Source organism: Spodoptera frugiperda, chromosome 4 (genome assembly GCF_023101765.2).
Source record: "Spodoptera frugiperda isolate SF20-4 chromosome 4, AGI-APGP_CSIRO_Sfru_2.0, whole genome shotgun sequence".
Lineage (NCBI taxonomy): Eukaryota > Metazoa > Arthropoda > Insecta > Lepidoptera > Noctuidae > Spodoptera > Spodoptera frugiperda.
In genome coordinates, this window is record NC_064215.1 from 8,972,081 (window position 1) to 8,996,360 (window position 24,280).

Below are 24,280 nucleotides of genomic sequence, written 5' to 3' on the forward strand. Positions count from 1 at the left end.
GTCAGTTGTGTGAATGTTGTGTTGAAGCATTTGTTACTGTATTATATTATTGATGCCGAATTTTATTTCGGTTTTCTTTATACTAATATAATATACGAACAATATCAATAGGCATTTCTTTATAGCTGAACTAGAAGCTTCTTCTACATAAGAGAGATTTCCGTAATTTCCGTTTGTCCGTCAATCACGATGAAACTACTGAACGGATTTGATGAAATTTGGGATAACAGACAAGGTATGAGCTGACTTGGGTGATAGGATACTTTTTATCCCACGTGAACAGGTTGAAAGTTTCGACCTAGTCCGATGAACGGTTGAAGCTGCTTGCAGAAGCTAGTGTAAACTATATTCCAGTATAATAAAAATTGTTATAAAGGCAATAGTTCTCCCCACTCTCCCACATCCCTAGTTCCCAGTAATAGTCACTTTGTGTACATACACAGTTTGAATGGATATCCGCACAACTTTGTGCTGTTAGTTATGAATGCAACAATGTACGGCCGCGGGGGAAACTTTGTGACTTTTGTTCGACTAATTAGTGATAGGCACAAACGTGTGGCCATATTTAAGACAAAGTATGGAACAGACCACATTTGGAACAAAGTACAGAATAATAGTGTAATGTCCTCTTGAGTTTAAACGAGTTTAGAGTCAATCAGGGGCGTAGGTAACGCCTTATCTGTCGTCCCAATTATACGGGGCCTCAATGTGCGACAACGGATGATTTTCCCCCTTGAAAAAAAATAAATTCAGGTTCCGTTAAGCTACGCTACGCCACAGAGAGTCATAGAGAAGAATTGAAACGGATTAAAGTGTTATTCTTTTCATTTTAAAATGGAAACCATTATCTATCATTGATCTGCCAGAATAAGGGCTATTGGGCTCGCTGTCATTGCAGCGGTAAGTCCCCTCTTTGAGGAGTGGCTAGAGAGGCGCCACGGCGTCCTCACCTACCGCCTGACGCAGGTGCTTACCGGACATGGAAGCTTCGGTAGGTTCCTGTTTCTTATTGGGCGGGAGGAAACGCCCGGGTGTCATCACTGCGAAGACCGCCCGGAGGACACGGTGGAACATACGCTTGCGGTCTGCCCTGCGTGGGCTGAGCACCGCCGTGTCCTCAGGGATGTGGTCGGCGACGGCGCCCTCTCGCGTCCGGCACTGATACAAGCCATGGTGCGGAGCGAGGGGGACTGGGATGCCGTCTCCTCCTTCTGCGAAGCAGTCATGCTAGCTAAGGAGGAGGCGGGGCGCGTGAGGGAACGAACAACCTCCTCACGCCCCAGCCGTCGCGAGAGACACTCCGGGCGTCGGGGATCGCGCGACGATCTCCGGCCACCGTAAGTGCGGGTCTGCGGACGGTGAGCAAAGGTAAATCGCCGCCCGACCAGAACCAGACCCGTGCGTGCGGCGCGTCGCGTTCTGCGCGCGCCTCAAAGAGCCATCAGACCACCACAGATGGGGCCCAGTAGGGCTGATGCCTAATCCGGAGCTGCGGACTACCTAGCGGGTTTACCGGGGCTCCGGCTCGACGGGCAGGAGTAGGAACGGGGTGGTTTTTAGTCAGTAAGAGTCTGACACTCCCTCTCGCCTCGCCCAAGGCGGGAGAAGTCATTGGATGATTTTCCACCCTCAAAAAAAAAAAAAAAAAGAATAAGGGCTATATTTCACCATGGTGGTGACGCGACTGGTTACTCCATGTGGTGTCCGTAAGCTACCTAGTAGTAACTAGTCACCAAACAAAACCTGAGTCCCTACACTACACTACAATAGATTCTCACTGCAATAGGACCTCTAAGTACTAGTGTCCGAACTGGTTGTGCCGCCAGATTGGTTGCTCAACCAAGCAGACACCACGTGAGTAAATCTCTATATACATTTTGTTGATAGCGGCGATGCCATCAACAATATGTATACCAGTCGCGCTACCCGTGAAATGTAACCCTGCAATAAAGCAATTTGAAAATAAAGGAAAAAAGAGCCTTTGGTAACAATTTGTCAAACAAAGGTAAGAAAGCAAAAATCCTATGAGCAGCAACTATAATTGCAACAACATATTCTGCTCAAAACGTTCATTTACGAAATAAACGTAACAGTTACATTAATTAACAAATATATACAGAAGAAACATAATTAAGCAACATACACACGAAAATAAAGTTCTTTCCATTTCTCATTCAAAAGTAAAATTATTTACCGCCCGGTACAGTTACTGACATGTTCACATATCATGGAATTAAACAGTTTTAAAGGTAAACCGTGAAAATAAATACAGAAGTTCCAATCATTATACCTATCTTTCTTTTTGAGGGGGAAAATCATACATTACTCCTTTTGAGGGTGGTAGTGGGTGAGGATTTTGTCTTTCACGTATTTCATTTAATTAAAGTAAATGCTTGAAATGATAAATGATTATTTATTTTTGCAAATAGGTTAAAAGATAACACTTTTACACGTCTGTCTTTAAAATAACTAGATGAGGATTTCCGTTCGGACTACTCTGAGAAGAAATGCCGAAACAAACTTAGAGGTCATAGTCTCTTTTAAAGTCCAGACAAATCAAATAAAGAAAGATGTGAGTGATGAGTTAATTCTGTTGTGGTCTTTTGAGGAAAGAACAACAACAGTTTGAGCGGACCTGTTCAGATGGCAGCACGCATGTGTCAGTTTACAATCAATTGAACTGACGGCTGTTGCTTGGAATTTCATTTCCCATTTAGAATCTCTTGATTGGAACTAACTCTTATTAAAATTAAAACCAACTACAAACTCTGATATGGTACAAAATTCATTAAACTACTCGTAGAACACGAAGTAACTAAACGTCATTTAAAAATAAAATTCCATTAAAAAGTATCGCTTCACCTCGCCACCTTTAGTCCTGGCCTTATACAAATTCAAATTGAACTTTTGTTCCTAATTTAAACGTGTGACGTGGCGGCAAAACAAAAGTTTGCACGTGCGAGCTACAACGTGTTGTTCGTTATTTATCAAAAACTTTTATAACTGACGTTTGAACCATGTAAAATAAAACGCAGTCTACAGTTCCCTGTGTAATTTCGTTCACTCTACTACTGGTTTCCGCGAACGTGTAATAAGGAAATTCGATCGTTATTGCTTTTGAAATAAAGCTTGCTTTTGAGAATTTTTTGTTCTATATAATACTGAATAATATTTGTTCTTTAATCCCTCAGACTTCTGTGATTTTACAGAACTATCGGTTACTTCTATTTTAGCGAATCTAAAGTTACATGCAATCTTCAATGTGGCAGCCGGTAAACGAGCAGACGGATCACCTGATGGTAATCAATCGCCGCCGCCCATGGACACTTGAAACACCAGAGGCGTTACAAGTGTGTTACCGGCCTTTTCGGGGGTTAGGAATTTAAGGGTTGTTGGAGAATCGGGGATTGGGAAGATCCGGTAACCTTATTTATATAACATAACACAACGCAAACATTGTTTCACGTCGGTTTTATGTGAGGGCGTGGTATCACTCGGGTCGAGCTGGCCCATTCGTGCTGAAGCATGACTTTCCCACACGAATTAATGTTCTATAAAGAAAGGATAATTTTCGAACACGATTCTGTGAACACGTCTTTCACCAGTACCTATCTTAGATTCTCAGAATCTAAGTTTAACAAAGCGCACAATAAAAGGTGTAAAAATAAACTATTAAGTACTGGTCATTCTTCCTCATGTTGTGAAGGACATTCCGCCATTTTCTCTTACAATAAAGCCGTGGAGTCAAGTGCAGATAAACGAGAAACGCTTTTGTTCACCTCACCTTTAACTCTTAAGGGGGTCACAGACGTACGTTAGAAATCGCAGCGACAATTGTACACGACGCTTAGTTTTAAAGCACAATCAGATGTCATATGTAAGACCGCGTATGTCGGGTGAGGAAAAACTATTTTATGTGTTGCGAAATAACAGTTTTAGGGAATTTCAAAGTTTGGGTTCTCTGTGATGAGAATAATGACACATGTTTGAGGAAATGTTTGAACAGGTTTAATAATCGGCCTTGAATGTGTATGTTAAGAATGTTACTTGCAACATCAACTTTTTGACAGTCATATTTCAAGGTTTTATTTTTTGATTGCTATAAGACGTTAGTTAAATATCGAGATTACATTTTTACAAAATGTAATATTTCTCATTGTACCACCAAGCACGCTTCGTTACGCAGCGTCCACGCTGTACGTCTGTCACATCCCTAACGGGTCAGTCCCATACGAATGGTTAATAACAAGTTTATGAGTTAAACTTTATTCGGGACGGCTAATGTAGGCTGGGGTTTAGTGTCACAGACCTAATTGAAGGAATAAAACGTGAAATGTACGGCGTTTAGGCTTTGTGTTGGTGTAAATAGGAGAAGGACGGCGCCATTGTTCAAGAAAATATGTTATTGACGACATACCTTTGAAAATTGGGCCGTGAGATCGATTTTGATGAGTTTCTGTACTATATACCTAGCTACTAGTCTGGGTAGCTGGAGTGTATGTTGTGTTCTTAAGTTTTGTTTTAGACATAATACATAATTATATGAACCTTATGTACTTCTGCGCAAATCTAAAAGCATTTCTTGGTATACATATTTTTATGCGGGTAAATCATCCAATGACTTCTCCCGCCATGGGTGAGGAGAGGAGTGTCGAATTTTTACTGACTAAAAATCGCCCCGTTCCTATTCCTGCTTGTCGAGGCGGGTGCCCCGATTTTTTTTAGAGGATGAAATCATACAATGTCTTCTCCCACCTTGGGTTAGAAGAGAAAGAGTGTCAGCCTCTTACTGTCTAAAAACTACCCCGTTCCTACTCCTAAGACCCTGTATCCCGCTAAGAACTCCGCAGCTCCGGATTCCTGATATACCTTGCTACAAAAGTACAAACATATAATTTAACTTATCATTTCAAACACATTCTAAAACTTAGTTTGAAGTCCTTGAACAACATAGATACTTAATGAAAACCTAGATTTTAAACCAATCTGCGATCGGAGGTTGCATGTGTGCGCGTGTCAGATCCGGTAGGAAATCGATGTCGCGATCCATGCAACCTAAATTGAACTCTCTGTTGTTTATGTCAGGCATAGCAACAAGGATCATATTGCTGTACATTCATGTAGTCAAAATTGGTGTTTATTTCGAATAGTCAGTGAAGTCTATTTTCTATGATATTTTTACACGACTGAAAGTTACAATGCTATAGCTTTTTTAACATCCCATAGCATATTTTTTTGCTTAAAGTAAGCGTGAAAAAAAAGTAGGTATAATATAGTCAAATTAATATCTGAATATTGAACGAACCGAACGCACACTAGTTTCGATTACTTTAAACGTAAAGCAAACTCATATTAAGGGTACTGATATACTACTCAAATGAAACCTTGTACTAACGCTAGTATAAATAGAATTTACAATAATACTGTGATTCGAAGTTAATAAACTCAAACAGTTGATTAAAAATAACCGTTGAACGAGGAATCAAATTATTTCTAAAGTCGTTCCAATTTCAATTGTTCCGATTCTAATTTTAAATTGTCTTATGCTTTTCAAAACAATATGGCATCTTTTGAGTACGATTTAATTTTCAGTTGACAGTGACAGTGACATTCGTACTGCGCGTTTTTTTAAAATATGCATAATTAAATGCATATTTTTCATGTTTTAACTTAATATTCTCACTTCCGCACGAAGCTTTCTTGTGATCGGACGTTTTACTATTATTTGCTATATTTAACTAAGCGCTTATTGCGTATTTTGTTCACGCGCGGGCCAACCGGTTTCTCCGGTCGGGCCTGCAGCTGTTGCTTTGTGCATATGAGTGAATTGAATTTCACTCACACATTGTCGAGTGCTGATGAGTTAGAAGACGGTACAAATATGGAACTTGAGGACAATACACAACAAGGTGAATCGGAGTTGATAAGAAGGAAAAGGACAAGAGATGAAAACTCTTCAGAAGAAGGATGGAACGTAGTTAATAGAGGACGAAGCAAACTCATATGTAATAGGGAACAACAAGTTGAGAATAGAAGAGAAGAAATGATACAAGTATATGTGACGTGTAAAGAACCTTTGCCGAAACAATTCGCTTTAGCACGACTATTTAAGACACACAACATTGCTAGTGACAAGATCTATAAGATTAAATACGTACATCGGAATAAAATGTTAGTTACCTTTGATAATGATATCGGCGCAGAGGAATTCATAAACTGTTCGGTGTTTACCGACATGGGTTGGTCTTGTCAAAAAACATCGGAAGTAGGTGTATCGTATGGACTTATTAGAGGAATGGAACTGGATATCTCTGATGAGGATCTTAAAAGTAATTTATCAAGCAGTGCTGAAATTATATCGGTCAAGAGGTTAAATAAACGTTGCTCGGATGACCCTGAGGGTAACGGCTGGACTCCGAGTGAAACCATTCGGCTAGGATTCAAAGGTCCTTCTTTGCCACCTTATGTCTATATTTACAGCTTGAGGATCCCAGTGGAGCGGTTTGTATTCCCAGTTACCCAATGTGCTAACTGCTGGAAATTCGGCCATTTAAAGATAAGTTGCCCATCCAAACAACCTGTTTGTCCCAAGTGCTCACAAAAACACCATAACTGTACAGCCACATCATTCACGTGTGTGAATTGCTCGGGTGATCATATGGCGCTTGATAAAGCATGCCCAATATTTAAGAAGGAAAAGAAGATACGAGATATTATGTCACAGTTTAACTGCACCTATAGGAAGGCGCTGACCATGTACGTTCCTCCTTCCCCTGTCCAAGCTCCTAGAGTGGTTGCTAATCCTGTCTCCGAAGATGGGCCGACTTATGCAGAGATTACAAAAACCACTCCAGTTCCAGTGCATGGAAATGACGACACAGCTTATGAAATGGACTGCCCAGACACAGCGACAACAAATATACTACCTAAGCCCAAACGGAATTTGAAGAAGCCGCGCCGACCAATGACTCCCACGCCTACAAAGGACATACCATGGCATCATAACCCCGAATCTTCAGATTCCTCAGAAAACCCGGACGTACCATTAGTAACTAGGAACAAACATTCAGATGAATCTTTAAATAATCTAAGTTTTTGGCATTTGATTAGTAAAATAAGAAATATTATAAAAAGCAAAGAATCACTTCAGATTAAAATCCAGCAATCAATTTCCATATTCACAGAGTGGCTGAAACAAAAAATTGTAAGTAGCTTATCTATTGACTCGATATTTCATTTAATCGTAGGAAATGGCTAATGATAATAATTTTACGAACTTAAATATAATACAATGGAATTGCCAAAGTATACGGCCCAAATACCATTCACTTGAATTATACCTAAGTCAAGAAAAAATACACATTGCCGTGTTGAGCGAGACCTGGTTGGAACCCGAGAGTTCTTTTAGAATCAGCGAATATAATACGTACAGGTTAGACAGAGAAGATGGTTACGGCGGTGTCGCCATTATGACCCATCGCTCTGTTAAGTCTATTGTTTGTACTACACAAAGTCGTAATCCTGGTATAGAATTATTACATATTAAGATTCTAAATTGTCAGCATATTGAGAACATAATTTCCATTTATTGCCCGTCGACGGTACACACCACGCAATGCGATTGGGACACAATCTTTTCTATCGGTAATAGTAAAACTCTTATCTTAGGGGATTTTAACGCTCACCACTCTAATTGGTCTCGAAGAACTGATCGACGCGGCTCAGAAATATTTGACTCCATGTTGGATTATAATTTCATTCATTTAAACGATGGTAGCTTCACGAGAATCAGGATGGTTGATGGTGTTCTCCAGCAATCTAGTCCTGATATCTCATTTGTTTCTGTAGATTTGTCCTTGTTATTTACGTGGAAACCAACAAACGAATCACTCGGTAGTGATCACTTAATAATTAAATTAAACTGCTTGCTTAATACAAGCCGTGATTATCAAACGAAAAGAAATTTTAAAAAATCTGATTGGACTTCGTATACTACATTTATAGATAATGAATTACAAAACTACATAATTTCCCAAGATCCTCAGAGTTCATATGACCAATTATATAATTTAATACAAAAAGCCGCGGACAAGTATATTCCAAATATAAGAATCCCTCAAAACATAAGTAACTCATTCAAGCCAAAACCATATTGGTCTTCAGAATTGTCCAGGGCTGTTGCGAAGCGGCGTTTGGCTCTTGCGAATCTGAGAAGGTGTCCCTCTTCAAATAATTTAGATATTCTAAAAGAGAAAATAAGCACTGCTCAAAGGCTTATTCGTATAGCTCGGTGCAAATCTTTTCAGCAGTTTTGTACATCTATAGACGAGACCTCTTCAGCATCCGAAATGTGGCGTAAGATGAGGTGGCTAAAAGGCCGGCAAGTCCCTAACACCAGTGTAGATAAAGAAAAAGCCGAGCGTCTGCTTAAAGATCTCACTCCAGATTTTGTTTGTCCTTCGCAGCCTGCCTTTTATTCCAATAATGCCCTGTTAGAGTCTCCAATCTCAATGCCAGAATTAGTCAACTGCATTAAGACTACTGACACAGCCCCTGGGTCAGATCAAATTTCCTTCTCCATGATTAAACACCTCCCGCCTTCCGGCAAACAAATGTTACTTCAAATATATAATCAATGTTTTTCTGTAGGTTTTGTTCCCCAACAATGGCGTCAAATTAAAGTAGTCCCAATACCAAAACATAGTTCATCTTCATCTCTTCGCCCTATCTCCTTGATATCATGTATCTGTAAAATTTTTCACGCCATTTTGGCTAAGCGTATAGAATGGTTCTTTGAAAAGCAGTGTCTTTTCCCTGAGGACATGGTAGGTTTTCGTAAAGCACGATCTTGTCTCGATAATCTTTCGCGATTGGTTTCTGAAATTCAACTAGGGTTCTCAAAAAATTGCGTGACAGCGGCATGCTTTATAGACATTGAAAGCGCTTATAATAATGTTGATATTCCTTGCCTGTTACGCATATTAGATCAGTTTGGGGTTGGATCAAAAGTCTGTAGTTACTTGTGGTCCTTCTTATCAAATAGGCATCTGCAAGTGGTTACGTATAATTGTGAGATTGTTAGATCTACTGGCCGCGGGTTAGCCCAAGGAGATCCGTTGGCTCCACTTCTATTTAATATTCATACATTACATATATGTCAAAATATTACCCAGGTTAATATCTCTCAATATGCTGATGATTTTGTGTTGTATTCAACCAAAAGTAATTTAGATTTGAAGAGCTCAGGTCTGCTTTACGATACACTAAAATGTTAATTGAAAAATTAGGTTTAACGATGTCTTCAAGTAAAACTAAGATTTGTGTTTTTAAAAAAGGATGCTTTAGAAGATTAATTAATTTCGATTTTGACGGCACTTCGATTGATGTTGTCAATAATGTAAAATATCTAGGTCTCTGGCTGGATAGCTCATTAAGATGGGGTAAGCATATTAATGAAACCTCACAGAAAGTCATAAAGTACATTAATTTACTTAAAATTTTATCAGGTCCGGGATGGGGAGTCCATCAAAAACATTTAAGACGTTTGTATATTTCCATAATTCGTAGTAGAATTGATTATGCCAGTTTTTTATTTGATAACAGCTGCAACTCTAAATTAATTAAATTAGACCGAATACAAAATCAGGCGCTACGCGTTATCGGCGGATTTATACGGAGCACCCCAATACATGTAATGGAAAACGAGTTATGTCTACCACCACTTCATATTCGTCGTAGATACCTAGCCTGCAAATTCATTTTAAAATCAAAATCTCTTGTTAACAATAAAACCTTACAATCGCTAGAAAATCTTTCACTATTCACAGGTTCCAACTATTGGCAACACAAAAAGTTGCCGTTACTTATTGACATTCTTTCACAGTATAACTCTACTCCTATACACTCTAGTACTCAACTTGGAATGTTTTCCCTCGATAAGTGGATTAGTAGCATAGATTTGTCCCATATAATCAGTGATAAAATAAAGCTAAACGTCATTACAGTATTATACAGCTAAAACAATTATGTACTTCATATATACAAGAACAGTATCCAGATTATCATACAATTTTTACTGACGGTTCCAAAGATAAAGATTTGGGAGGCGCAGCCTTTTTGGATCCGATTCTAATAAGTCATATGAAGATTAAGATTGATTCAGATATTTCTATTATGCATATTGAACTGATTGCTATATTGGAAGCCTTATCCTATATTCTATCAGTCAGCGGTGATAAATTTGTGATTCTGACAGACTCCAAAAGTTCGCTGCAACATTTGGCTCGAAACACTTCTCACATGCGAGGTATTCCGACAGCCTACGCCATATATGAATTAATCTTAAAACTTCAATCTAATTCCAAAATGGTACGTCTCCAATGGATTCCGTCACATGTTCAATATGAAGAAAATGATGTGGTAGATATGCTTGCCAAACAAGCGTGTGTTGGTGGTGTTCCCATGAATATTACCCCACTGTTTTCGGACTATTTTGGAAGAGCAAAAAATAAGTGTTTCGATCTTTGGCAGGAGTATTTTGATGAAAGATCAAAAGAAAAGGGGATCTGGTATCGAACTATACAGCCAGAGATTTCTCGGGTTCCGTGGATTGACTGCGACCTTAATAAAAATTTAATGACTATCGCCTTAAGACTCCGTTCCGGACATATTCCATCAAATAAGTTTAATTATTTAATGAAAAAAGTTCCGTCACCATGCTGTGATTCATGTGGAGTGGTTGATGATGTCCTTCATATTTTGATGGAATGTGCCCGGAATGAAAATACTAGGGTTAGTATTTTTGGTCCGCAAAGAGTGAATGACATTGGCCTTTGTAACTCCATGCTTGCTTTTCCAGTGTCCGATAAAGCACAACACTTGTACAAATTAGTGATAAGTAGATCGTAAGCTAGTAATAAGTAACCAAACTTTGTTTTTCCTGCACTGGGCGATATGGTCGCCAAGCGACAAAGCCCTTTAAATAAATAAAAAAAAAAAAAAAAAAATAATTTTCGTTTCGTTCAATTTAAATCCAATTATTTTCTTCTGTCTGTTTGTTTAATATTAATAACAGACAATGAAAAAGTTTCAGAATTCGATTCCCGGACAAAAAAGTAGCTTTTCTCTAGGCAAGGTAGAATGTCATAAAATTATGATTTCCTATAATCCTCAAAGGGTTGAGAGTTTCAAACTCCTAAACAATTCAGGGTTGTCACACCCAATAGCCATTCATATTTTGATTGGGGACGGAAACGGACAACCCTTACAATAAAGTTTAAGGTAACTTTGGAAACTGATTTGTTTCAAACTAAAGTTTAATTTGATTGGCGGAAATAATATCTATTTTGGGATCAAGAATTCTAATACTAAACTAATAAAGTTCAAAATTGTTTGTTTGTTTGTTAAGCAGAAATCTTTGGAATAAACGATTGGATTTTGGAAAATTCCTTTTAGATTTGTTGGTGTAAATAATTGTCTGATATAAGACTATAGTTCGATACCGATCATCCAATAAAGCTGAAGAAACTAGTTATAATGAAGCAAGTACAAAGAGGAGATGCCATAATCTGATTGTGCGATTGTGCACTGTGACACAAAACAACGGCCTTGCCCAATGATATTATAAGTAAAAAGGTGTAGAGAGGTTACATGCGCTCAGAAAGTGGCACGTTAAAATGTGGACAACTGGCAACGTTTTTGTGGTACGTTAAGTGTAGGAGAGCTATGCTTCGGCACGAATGGGCCGGCTTGACCGGAGTGTGTGAAAACCCACGTGAAACAATGAAACAATGAGTGAGTAAGGTTACCGGAGGCACAATTACCCGCTTCCCAATCTCCGATTCCCCAATAACATTTAAATTCCTAGTCCCCCCTAGCAACGCACTTGTGATGGCTCTGGTGTTTCGAGTATCCATGGGCTGCGGCAATTGCTTAACACCAGGTGATTCGTCTGGTCGTTTGCCGACTTATGCCATAAAAAAGATAACTAAAACCATTCAGGAAAATCACCCATCATCGATCATAAATCCGAAATAGTCTGTCGTTCAAGTAACCACTCATAACTGTATCTCGACATTACTAAAGCGTAGATTCCTTCAAAAACGAACATAGAATACCTTTTTATATACAACGTAAAACCTAAGTACTAAACCTAAGCACTACTTAGAGCATTACTCACGGGAAAATAACTGTTTATATGCTTCCTAGAATCTTGAAACGAGGTACTCAGTACTCTCTACTAAAATGTACGTACCTACTTTGATAATAGTTCACGAAATAACTTGTAGGCGTGAGGTGTATTTGTGAGCACAGGTATAGTAACAAATAACAGGTATTACATAGATAACAGATATAGTATAGTAGCTGTTCTCGCCAGTCACTCGCAACTCAAATAACAGCCTACTACATTATTATCTGTCGATAGAAAACAAGGAGCTAAATCTCAATACCTGTTTTTTTTTTGGAACTGGTAGGCTATTCTGTATCTGTCAATGCAATCTTTTAAAGTGAGCTCGATCGCATTCTCGCCTATCATTGGTAGAGATTATTCTTACAACCAATGACATGGCGGAGTACAAACGAGTTCACTTCGATCCTACGAAATGCAAGTTACCGAATAGCCTAGCTGTACAACACAATAAAGGGTATCGTATCGAGCTCTCACCACCCAACTCTACTAACAAGCAACAATTCTTCAAAACGTAAGCCACAGAGATCGTCATCTCGCAACGTGTAGCGTGCAACGTGTACTGCAACAAGGATGTTACGTATCGTGTTACGTAACGAGTGTAACTGGGCCACGTTAATTGCCTCCACAGTGTGGTGCAACGCACGCCCAATTTGAGTTCATGATGCCGTGTCGCTTATGCAGCTCTAGCTAAGTGGGGTATTAACCTGGGGGTATATTTAGAACTCTATCTAAGTCACTGCTTACCGTTTCCACGGGTAATTGTCTACAGTTGAATCAGGTAGATTCAGCTCTAGACAATTACCCGTGGAACCTATTACGTACCGGCAGCTTAAAAGTTCTTATTTTTATTCGAGAAGATAGAAATCAGTAGCATTCTCTATCATCTTGTTGAGCTAATATTTTGAGCTATTTGTAGACACTGAATGAAACTCTGTACAATGTTGAAATAGGCATTTATTAAAAAGGGATGATTGACAAAAAATACTCTTATAATAGTTATACAATATTCTGTTATAATGTTAAAATAATACTCAATATAATTTAAAATAATGTTCAGACTTGCAATCTTAAGACACTTTTACTTAATCTTATCCACACCAAAATTGGCCCTGACAAACCTTTTGCAACTGATTAGAAGAAGAGGAAGTTTATGGTTTTAATCATTTATTCTCATAAAGACAATAATAAGCCACTTACATGAGAACATATAGAAAACATAGAAGTCAGTAATAGTCCTACAACATTTTCAAGGACACCACCGCCAGTGTACACTGCAGTGCATGCAAAATGATAACTTGTTGCTGCACACGTTCAGCGGTAATGCTATTACAGTAAACTGGTTAGAGCAAGAAATTGCACGCCAGTGTAATGGTAGCATCGACTCAAGTGGGCCGGGAGATTGTCTTTGCTAATAGTTTTACTTTAGTAATAAGTGTTATTATGATGCTCCTTTTGTTTTTGACTAGCTTCTACCGGTAGCTTCACACGCATTCCTTTGATATAGAAAGTGGTATATGTGTTTCTTCAGACCATAATCTACCCCTGTTCCAAATTTCATTTCGAGCCCTTTAACAGGAGGAGTAACAAACAAACAAATATACCTACAAAATTTCGCATTTGTAAGACGTGAAACTTGGTTAAGTGGGACCTGAATAAGTGAGAAAACTCGACAACTGAAACTTATACTGAGATCCTAACACATTGACACTGAATTACCTCTATTAATGGAAAAAGACTCAACCCTTTTATCTAGGATTTGTTCTTTTGGATTTATCATTATAGTTACACGTCTTCCTCCGGGCCACCATAACATTACGCCTTTTTTTGAGGGGGAAAATCATCTAATGACTTCTTCCGCCTTGGGCAAGGCGTGAGGGAGTGTCAGACTCTTACTGACTAAAAACCACCCCGTTCTTACTCCTGCCTGTCAAGCCGGAGCCCCGGTAAACCCGCTAGGTAGTCCGCAGCTCCGGATCAACATTACGCCTATAAATTGAATACTACCAATATAGTTGTTAAGTTTTATGTCAACGCTACCGTTTACTCTAAGGTATCTTCCTACTTCAAAAACATCACAGGTATTGATTACAGATTTCAGAAGAAAGTGCTTACCGTTTACTTATCTTTTGCTGCCCATCTTTGGAGGAGATTTAGCCAACGACACTTATCAAAGTGGATGACATTGTAAAATTGCGTATGATAATTAAAACCTTGACTTACTGGCCTTAAGGTCCTATTTCCCCTTTTTTATGGGAGGAATTCATCCAAGGACTTGTCCCGCCTTGGGCGAAGCGAGAGGTAGTGTCAGACTCTTACCGACTAAAAACCACCCGTTCCTACTCCTACTTTTTGATCCGGAGCCCCGATAAACGTCCTATATCCCCTGGATGGGCAGAAGGCGTCCACAGAGGTCCTCCATCTCTGCCGGTCTTTACCAGCCTGGTTCATATCGCTCCACGTCATGCTGATATCTGCCCATCAAAACCTTAAAAAGAGAAATAGCAGTCAGTCAGTTCTTAAAATAAATCTTATACACGAATGTACTTTAAGTAAGCTTACGATCTACACTTTCTCTCATCTTTCTTAGTACATCCATTTTCGCGTTTACTACTTTACCACCCATGTCAGTCTAAACTCAACTGTAACCACCAACTAATAAAGTAGAATTTTGTATAAACCTTACATTTATCTGGGAGTTACTATAGCAGTAGTAAAGTAGGTGATTATGTCGATGTCCCTCAAACGTTTGTTCTAAGAGAGAGATAAAATCGCGGTCAAGAGGACAGACTCGGTCTCAAAACGGAGCGTTTTACATAATAAGTTATGATTTTATAATATGGCATTTTAGTAGCTGTGTTGAATGGATTTAAGGGTCTGTTTTGCTTGGTTTGAAGTTATTTAAACTTCCATGGTCTTTAATGATAGTGGAAAATACAATTTTTTTAAATGTATTTTTGTTATTTAAATAATTTAATACTCCAAGTGTGGGAGAGCCATCCTTCGGCACGAATGGGCTGGCTCGACCGGTGTGATACCGCGGCCTTACAGAAAACCTACGTGAAACCACACTTGCGTTGTCTGAGTGGGGTTACCAGAGGCCCAATTACCCCCTTCCCAATCTCCCCAATCTCCGATTTCTCTTTAAATTCCTAAATCCAAAAGGCCAGCAACGCACTTGTAACGCCTCTGGTGTTCCGAGTGTCCATGGGCGGCGGCGATTGCTTATCATCAGGTGATCCATCTACTCGTTTACCGGCTTATACCATAAAAAACTAATTTTGATCTGAATAAGATTAAAAAACATATTTTACGATAAAAACAAAATCCAGTTCATTTAGTATGCTATTTTAACATAAAAAACACAACATTTTACAATAAAATTCGGGACGTTATTCAATAAATGGGTGTAAAATATAGCAACACAAACAGTAAATACAAAATGTGAATAAATAAAAACATGAGAACTTAAATATTATTTTAATACAGAAAATGCATTTGTATTTTGTGTATATTGAAAATACTATGTGTAGTACATATAATATAATCCATTAATAATAAATTTCCTTCTCATTATTATTTGCATTCATTTCAAACTATATGTTAATAATAAATATTTTGAAAGCAATATGTGGTAATTATTAATTGTTACTTTAAATTAATGCTTTAATTGGGTTCGCATACCTATGTACATAAGTTCATTATTTTTAAAATAATATTAACTTGATGTAATTGCATGTTGTGGTTGCCAGTAGGTTTAAAAAGCTTCTCATACATGAGAGTGTGGGTTTGAAACCTACTAATGGCAAATACCAATGTGACATTTTCAGAGTTATATGTACTTTCTAAGATTATTAAGACACATACTGACAAACGGTGAAGGACCAGGAGGACAATGTGAGGAAACCTGGGCTTAAAACTTGTAAATTATAAGTTTGAAATCGCTAGCCCTCATTGAACAAGCTTGGCAATTAATGCTTGAACCTTCTCAGTGTGAGAAGGTATTAGAAGAAAACCGACTAATGCTTATAAAAGATATAACATTCAAAATCATACAATTTAGTATACATACTAGACTCGATATCTACCGAAAGAATACTTATTTACTTATCTGCATACCAAACATATTGAAAATTCTACGTTAATACATACACATAGAGGTTTTTATACAATTTACCGACGAATCGAACGGGTGCCGAAGGCAATAGCTTGTTTAAGACAAATCCTTTACGAGTACAGAATGTTAATCGTCCTGTTCAATTCTTAATGGCCTTAAATGGTGGATGGCAGTTATAACTGGATAAGTTGGAAAAACGGCTGGAATACTAAGTATGTGGCTGATAAGGAAATCTAGGGCATGGATTCACTAAATTTTACTCAATTATTAGGTTCAATTGGTATGGATAGCTGGCACGAATTTTGAATTTTGAGGTTTGCTGTAAATTAGTGGGAGAATGGAATTAGTGTTCTCAATATGGTCTAGCTACGTGTAAATTGTGCTAATGATTCGTTCGTTCTGAGAAAAGAAATATTCTTTAAAGTAGAGTTTTCAGTTTAAGAGAACTGTTCAATGATTCAAGTATATTATCTAAGTTTGAGAATATCTAAATTTTTCTTTATCGTTTTGTTCAATTTAAAAGTTATAAAATGAAAGGAAGTATTCTAACAGACTAACACAGTTATTAGTTCCTGTGCTACGAATGCTACGAACACGTAGCAAGCGTAGCGCTGACGTCATACCTCGTAGCCACGTAGCCTCGTAGCTCGTAGCCATATCCTAAAAATGCGAATTTATTTCCATCCGTTTACTTTCCATTTTCAACCATTTTGGAGTGGTTTCACTCAAGTTTAGTGGTGGCAACGCTAGTCTAAACTTTTTCAGGTCAGTGGGGTGGACTGCGTATATTAAAATTTTCATTGATTGGTTTTCCGTGGAATATATTCTTGCCAAACCTTATCATACACGAAAGATTAAATAAACTTGTAAAGAAAAATAATTCATTCTATTTTCCTCCTTCGTTCATATTATTATTACAATTGCATCAAATACGGTAACATATAGTACATATTATAGTATCCTCTCTCAGGTTTATTCCAATTTTAAAAGTTAAAATATTATCAACATTTAATAATCTTGGTCATAACACAATCAGTAAACTCACTCTGCTATCCTTTTTTAAAACAACCTTATTGCAAAACAAACTATAACACCAAACACCCAAACAGCTCTGCACAACAACAGCAAACATACATGCAACTTACACTATCTTCATGTAACGCCAACTAAAAGGGTCTATCTTAACTACAACTATCCAAAGATCTCAGGCTACTTTACTCCGCGTAAAGTGATAGCCCCATCACGGAGTTTAGGGAACATTGCCTACCCACTTAGGTGGAGAGCACTTCCATATTTCATGTAATGACACCCCTAACTTAAAGAGCTACGGTCAGCTCTTAGTAAAATCTTAATAACATCTTAACGCTTCAAGTTTTGACCTTAGGGCTATCTCGTAAAATTAAATCTAATGACTTGGCTGATGGAAAAATGTGGTAGTGGTAGGTAAATGTGTTTTGGTGTGAGATGGTGTTTTGGTAATATAAGATTATTTTTTAGGGTAATAGATGTGTATGTTTGTTTTTTGAAAGGCGTTTTTGTTGATTTTATGAGAATGTATAGACGTTTGTTACTCTATCACACAGAGACTGCCGAATGGTTACGAATGAAATGCTTAAAGAAAACTTATATATATAATAACGCAATTTTTTATATCTAGTTACTTATCTGTGTATTGTCACGCCTTTTAACCGCAAATGGGTAGGCAGACGTGCACATTAAGGCACGCAATGCCACTGTACAATCCACTTTACACTACTTGTGTTATAAGTCACATGTAATAGGGGTGAGCTTATTGCCATATACCGGGCACAATTCCAGGGTCCGTGCTACTATTGAGACGTTTTCGTACCGGAAAAAACACTGTAATACTTTGCCCAACCTGGGAATCGAACCCGAGATCTCTTGCCCGGCAGTTGCTCTTGCGACCACTCGACCAACAAAGCAGTAGTTACTTATAATTGTGTTATAACCAAGGGAACGTACTAATTAGATTTTCGATTTTACTACCCTATTCAAAAGTATGACCTCATCCTCAACATCCAACCATTCATCCACGTCATCCATAAATCCCATCCTTATAATTACTGCACAGATACTGGTACTATAGTATGTAAATTTGATGCATCGTCCGCATCTATCATTTTGTAACAATGCCGAAGTCTCATGAATATAATATAGCCTTAATGCCCCGGTTATAGAAGTGAGCTTCGTTTAGCTTAGTTAGGCTAAGCTCTACCAGGCCAAGCTATAAGCTCGAGCTTTAAACAGAATAGAGTTGTTTGAATCTTTTGTGCAATACTTGGGATCAATTCCCGTTTTCCCGTATTGTGGCACTTAGCAGTGCTTGAATCTCTTCTTTATTTATTTATTTTTGACTGTGGTCGTCCGTCCCTTCCACTCCTCTCTGTGCAGAGCTTTCTGCAGCCAATCCTTGTCGTAGGCGTCAAATTCGTCCCGCCATCTCCTTCTAGGCCTGCCGCGACGACTGTTGATGTTAGATCTCTTAATAAAAAAAAACATATTTATAGAAGATAATAAAAGAAGAAAATGAACGTAATTCCAGAAATGTACAAAATAAATCACATTAATATTATAAATGTAAAAGTTTGTTTGTTTGGATGTTTGTCCACCAATCACGCTAAACTACTAAGCGGATTTTGATGAAATTGAAACGGATTTTGGTATACAGACCTGACTTCCGTGTTAGGATACTTTTCATCCCATAGAATGCGGGCGAAACCGATGGCAGAAGCCAGTTGAGAAATAAAATATCAATGGATTCGAAGTATGGTACCTACCCATGATGGTAGTTTTCATAATTAAAAGAGTACGAAGATAGTAATAAAAATAATGTTCTTTTGAGAGAGATACCTTCAAACCTTTAAGAAAAGAACGTACTCCTTTTAAAAGGTCGGCAACACACTTGTGCCTCCTCTGGTATTGCGAGTGTCCATGGGTGGCGCTCATCGCTTACTTTACGCTTATCAGGTGACACAGTTCTTAAAAAACTAGCAATTTTAACATTAAATAAAGTTTAAAAAGTAGGTACTCGCCCGTTAGAAGGCTTCTATTTCCCTTCAACAAATTAAATATTTGAATTTAGACTCAAAGCTGATTTCAAAGAGGCTATCGTGAGCCAGGGTTGTCACATTAAACGCAGTGTTGCTATCCTATAAAAATAAGAAAAAAATATTGGAGAATTTTTAATAAAATTCGACACGTTAACGAGGACAGCGTGTTTACGGTGTTTTATTTTTTAATGCAGTTGGGAAAACATTTACTGAACAAAGTTATTTTTAAAATAAAGCTAGTAAAAAGCAAAAGTATTAATAAAGTGTAACTTTATTCCAGCCAGTTTAACCCTTACGTTCTGATCCCCAAAAGGCCGTCAACGCACTTGTAAAGTATGTGCTGTTTTGGGTGTCCATGGGCGGCGGCGATTGCTTACCATCTGGGTTAACCTGATGATACGTCTGAAAGTTTACCGGCTACTATTACAAAAAAATATCGAAAAACCGAAAAAAACCAGTAATACTTTGCCCGACCCGGGAATCGAACCCGAGACCACTAGTCCGGTATTCGCACTTGCAACCACTCGACCAGCGAGCCAGTCAATTATGGCACGTCGATAAATTATATCCCAAGGTCATTGACCGTTTATAATAAAAACCTATCTAACGAGATTTAGAAGTAGCCACTTATAGTGGTAAAATGCTGTAGGCTTCACAGTTTTGGATAGACATTGATAAATGGCCCGTTCATCACGCCGTCCTTAGTTTTTATACAACGAAACACATACATATAAATAAATATATAAATATTTGATGTTGATCGAATAGATTGCTATGGAAAAAAAAACGTGTTGGGAGAAAATATTCGTGTATTTAGTCTGTTCAAGACAGACACGTCTTTTCCAATCGAGTGGATGGTTTCGAGTAGGGTAAAGTACTATTGTGTAGTTTTTTTGTGATCTTCTGTGTTAATGTGGAGTTTGGAACTGTGTTTTGTGTTTGCTAATAGATTCTTTCAGTTGAACTTTTAACTTGTAAGTTAAGTTTCTTCGCAAGTGTGAGACTCTTTTGAAAGAGAGAGACTTTTGTCTCTGTAATCCTTTTGGAGCATATAATATAGGGCTTTTGGATCTCCTAATACAAACATATTAAAATCATGTCGTAAAGAAAATTAAAGAAGTAATTATTGTAGTTCATCACATATATGTATAGCTACTACTGCCACCAGACGGCAACATCAGGAACTAACCTGTTGTGTCAAAGAGAATATAATTACTGTTGATTGTTTAATTTTATTATAGTCTATGATTGCCCCTCTATGATAGAATATATATTATCGATGCACGTAGCTTTTCTCTCTCTCTGCTGTATATGAGAAGTAAAATTGTCCGTTACTGAAAAACAGTTTTAATTATTGATATATTTTAATTATAATACAAATCTCTAGTGCTATCAATTCCCTACCCCGATCAAATACTGATCAAAGAAACTTTGAAATAATCAGTAATTCATTTGCTCATCCATTCATTACTTTATATAAAGTACTAATATTAATTTAACATGTAGTTCTAAGTCTTCCATAATTAATTTTCTTCTCTATTTGAATCAATATGAGATCAGCCACAAGACAGCTACTACTGGTCATAAGTCTCCAATGAACCAGATCAACGCTTAGTCCTATTTTAACAGTGCCTATTTATGAATTAATTAACTTTAAACCTTAAGCACATATACATAAGTCTCAACAATTTTCCGATAATTGGAACTGTCAACAAATATGTACAAAACTGTGAGGATAATGTGCCTACTCTTTAACTCCCACATTTACCCTTTTTACTGTGGTTGGCAGGTGACATCTCATGCTCATAATCATATGAAAGGGGCCACAATATACTCCAGTATTGACCGTATCTCAAAGAGATTTATAATTCCCCTCTGAAGGTGTCTTGTCGATATTCCTCGCTCGTTCGCGTTCATTGAATATTGGTTTCTCGTATATTATATGCGAATAGACAGGTACGAATTGTTTTTGTCTATAGAGAGGTAGCTACTGAAGGTTTTTCGATGATATTGTGGTGTACTAGTAATGTTTTGAAGATATTTGAAATAGTCGTAGGTACTCGTATAGTTAATCTTTATCAGTTGTTGTTACATACATACATAACCTCACGCTTGCCCCCATGGGTATAGGCAGAGACAATGGACCGCCAATTGCTACGAATCTTACATACTTCTTTCGCTTCTTCATCAGTTGTTGTTAAATGTATTAAAAGATAATGAGTTTTTTTCTTATTAAATAAACATTGTCACACACTAGGATTTTCTCCTGTGTCGTAGGTGCGTTTACAAACATATAATTACACATACACGTGACACTCAGACCAGAAACAACAAGTTATGGATCACCCAAAGTGTTGCTCCGTGCGGGAATCGAACACGTTGCATCGCAGCCAGATGTACAGCCACCACGCCAAGCCTCGGGATTAGTTTTTTAGGAATTAGCTATACTACCTCATTACTCCCTGAAAACGGTAATTGTATCACTACGCAAACATAATTATGTGAAGCCACATTTATGAACAAGCATAAACTCAAATTGAAAGCTGTAAACCTATATCAAAACCTGAAAACCCGAATACGAATAATAAATACTAACTTTCCTTCATGAAGTTATCAAGTATCATCATGGCCGAAGTTGGGAACAGATGAAGTAATAATAACGCGTACATTTCACTTTCACCCCGAAACTCTTCATCCTACGCTAGGCCGGTGTTCGGGCAGAAATTGGACATAAAAAAGAAACTATTTATTGTGCCATAAATCTGAAAAAGTTTGAGCAACGCCAACGCGGGAGATTGTGTGAATGAAACCTTTGTGGCTTTATATGAGAACCGTAAACTGTTTAACGGCACTCTCTGTATAGGAAAATTGTGTAAAGTTTACCCAGTATAAATATTAACGCGTTATGGAATAATGTTTTTATAAAAAAACACCCACACGTAAGGACATAAAGCTGTATTTCGTCTGTTCCTAATAGCTATTAAAACCTACAAAACTTACAAAAAACAAAACGTTGCTCGACACTAGGATTTTTCCTGTGACGTGGTCGTGCGGTGGTCTGGCTCTTTGAGGCGCGCGCGGAACGCTACGCGCCGTACGCACGGGTCTGGTTCTGGTCGGGCGGTGAGCTACTCTTACTCGCCGTCCACAGACCCACACTTACAGTGGCCGGAGATCGTCGCGCGATCCCCGACGCCCGGAGTAACTAAGCATGCCTTGAAACAACACTTTTAACTAAACTCGCCTTTTGTTCCCAGGTGACCTCTTCGTGTTGGTATTTGCGATGGACAGTCGCGAGTCATTTGAAGAAGTGATACGGCTTCGGGAACAGATCCTGGAGACGAAGGCTAGTGCTAGCAGTGGCAGCAGCAGAGGTCGTCGCCAGGCACCCAGAGTCCCCATGGCCATCGCTGGGAATAAATGTGACAGGGATCTTAAGTAAGGATACCATTTTTAGGGTTCCGTAGCCAAATGGCAAAAAACGGAACCCTTATAGATTCGTCATGTCTGTCTGTCTGTCTGTCCGTCCGTATGTCACAGCCATTTATTTTCGAAATTGTTTTGCCTACATACTCTGTTGAAACTCTGTAGGTTGATGTATTTCAATAACCGCTCTTCGAATTTTGAATAAAAATTATTAAATTTAAAAATTAAAGGGCACTCCATACATTGAACTGATTAAAAAAAATTTTTTAGCTAACATATCCGTGATGGGTGTCTATGGATAGGTCTTTAAAAAATACATTAAGGTTCCTAAAACCACTTTTCGTCAAAATCAATCGTTTGAAAGTTAGACGCTTCCAAAGTGGAAAAAAGTGTGTCCCCCCCCTCTAACTTTTAAAATAAGAGAGTGAGAAAACTGAAAAAAATATATGCTGTAGATTTCAATGGAAACTAACAACGAAAATTGGTTTGAACGAGATATCATTATTAGTTTTTAAGAAATAAAACATTTTCAAAAACCGCAAATATAACTTTGTCGTTCATACAAACACTATGTAAAACCAAGTTATTTTACAACTTTTATATTATGTCATCTACTTGCTGTTACGGAACCCTTCATGTGCGAGTCCGACTCGCACTTGGCCGGTTTTTTATATTGGTTTAAACTACCTAGAGGCCTAAAACAAGACCCAAAAAATGCCTGTCTATACGGTCTATAAGGCATTCATAACCAATTTGTCAAGTGACGATGCTATCATGGTCACCTTTTTGTCTCCAAAGAGGTACACAGAGGTGCACATTATGGTACGTAATGCCACTATAATGTTTATACACTTACTTTTCCCCAGTTATGTTATAAGTGTCATGTAATAGGGGTGTGAGCCTATTGTCATATACTGGACACAGACTCCTAAATGCCTGTATGGTTAGAAATTGTTTTGACGTTAGTAGATGGCGCTACTTTCGAGTTTAGTCCTGTATGTTAATAACTTATAACTGGTTGACAAAGATTCAAGTGTCTAAAAAGTCAAAGTGGCTTGATTTTAGCAGTTAGATATGAATGGCATGTTATAAAATATTCTTCAGAATAGCAGTCATATTTTTAGTTTCATAAAGTTATAATATCCACTCTAAAGTATATGTAGCTAAGTTCTAAACTTTTATCTCTACAAGAAGAAAAAAGTTCAATAAATCCTAGATTATCCTAATTAGTTTTATAGCTCAAGTTAAAATTAATCCCGGTTGTCTTGATTAAAAGTTTTTCTACCAAACGAAAAATGGTATTCGCTCGAGGAAAACGTTTTAAAAGCAATTAATTCTTAATTTACTTAGAAAAAATTAAAGCGAACAGATGGCACTCTTAAGTAACTGATAAGTCAACAAAAACTGGTTTCGAGGTAATTTATTTAGCTTTACATCTAATCAAACATCGTTTTGACTTTCGTTCAGGTTTTTGTAGGA

At 37.8% G+C, this 24,280-nt stretch overlaps 1 protein-coding gene across 1 annotated transcript in view; it reads left to right on the top strand.

Moving 5' to 3' along the window:
* LOC118272847 (GTP-binding protein Rhes) overlaps nt 1-24,280 on the top strand; it is a 76,247-nt gene that overhangs the window by 50,831 nt on the left and 1,136 nt on the right. The window contains exon 4 of the mRNA XM_050707967.1: nt 22,633-22,813. Coding sequence (XP_050563924.1) covers nt 22,633-22,813 — 181 coding nt within the window. The remainder of the gene's footprint in view (nt 1-22,632; nt 22,814-24,280) is intronic.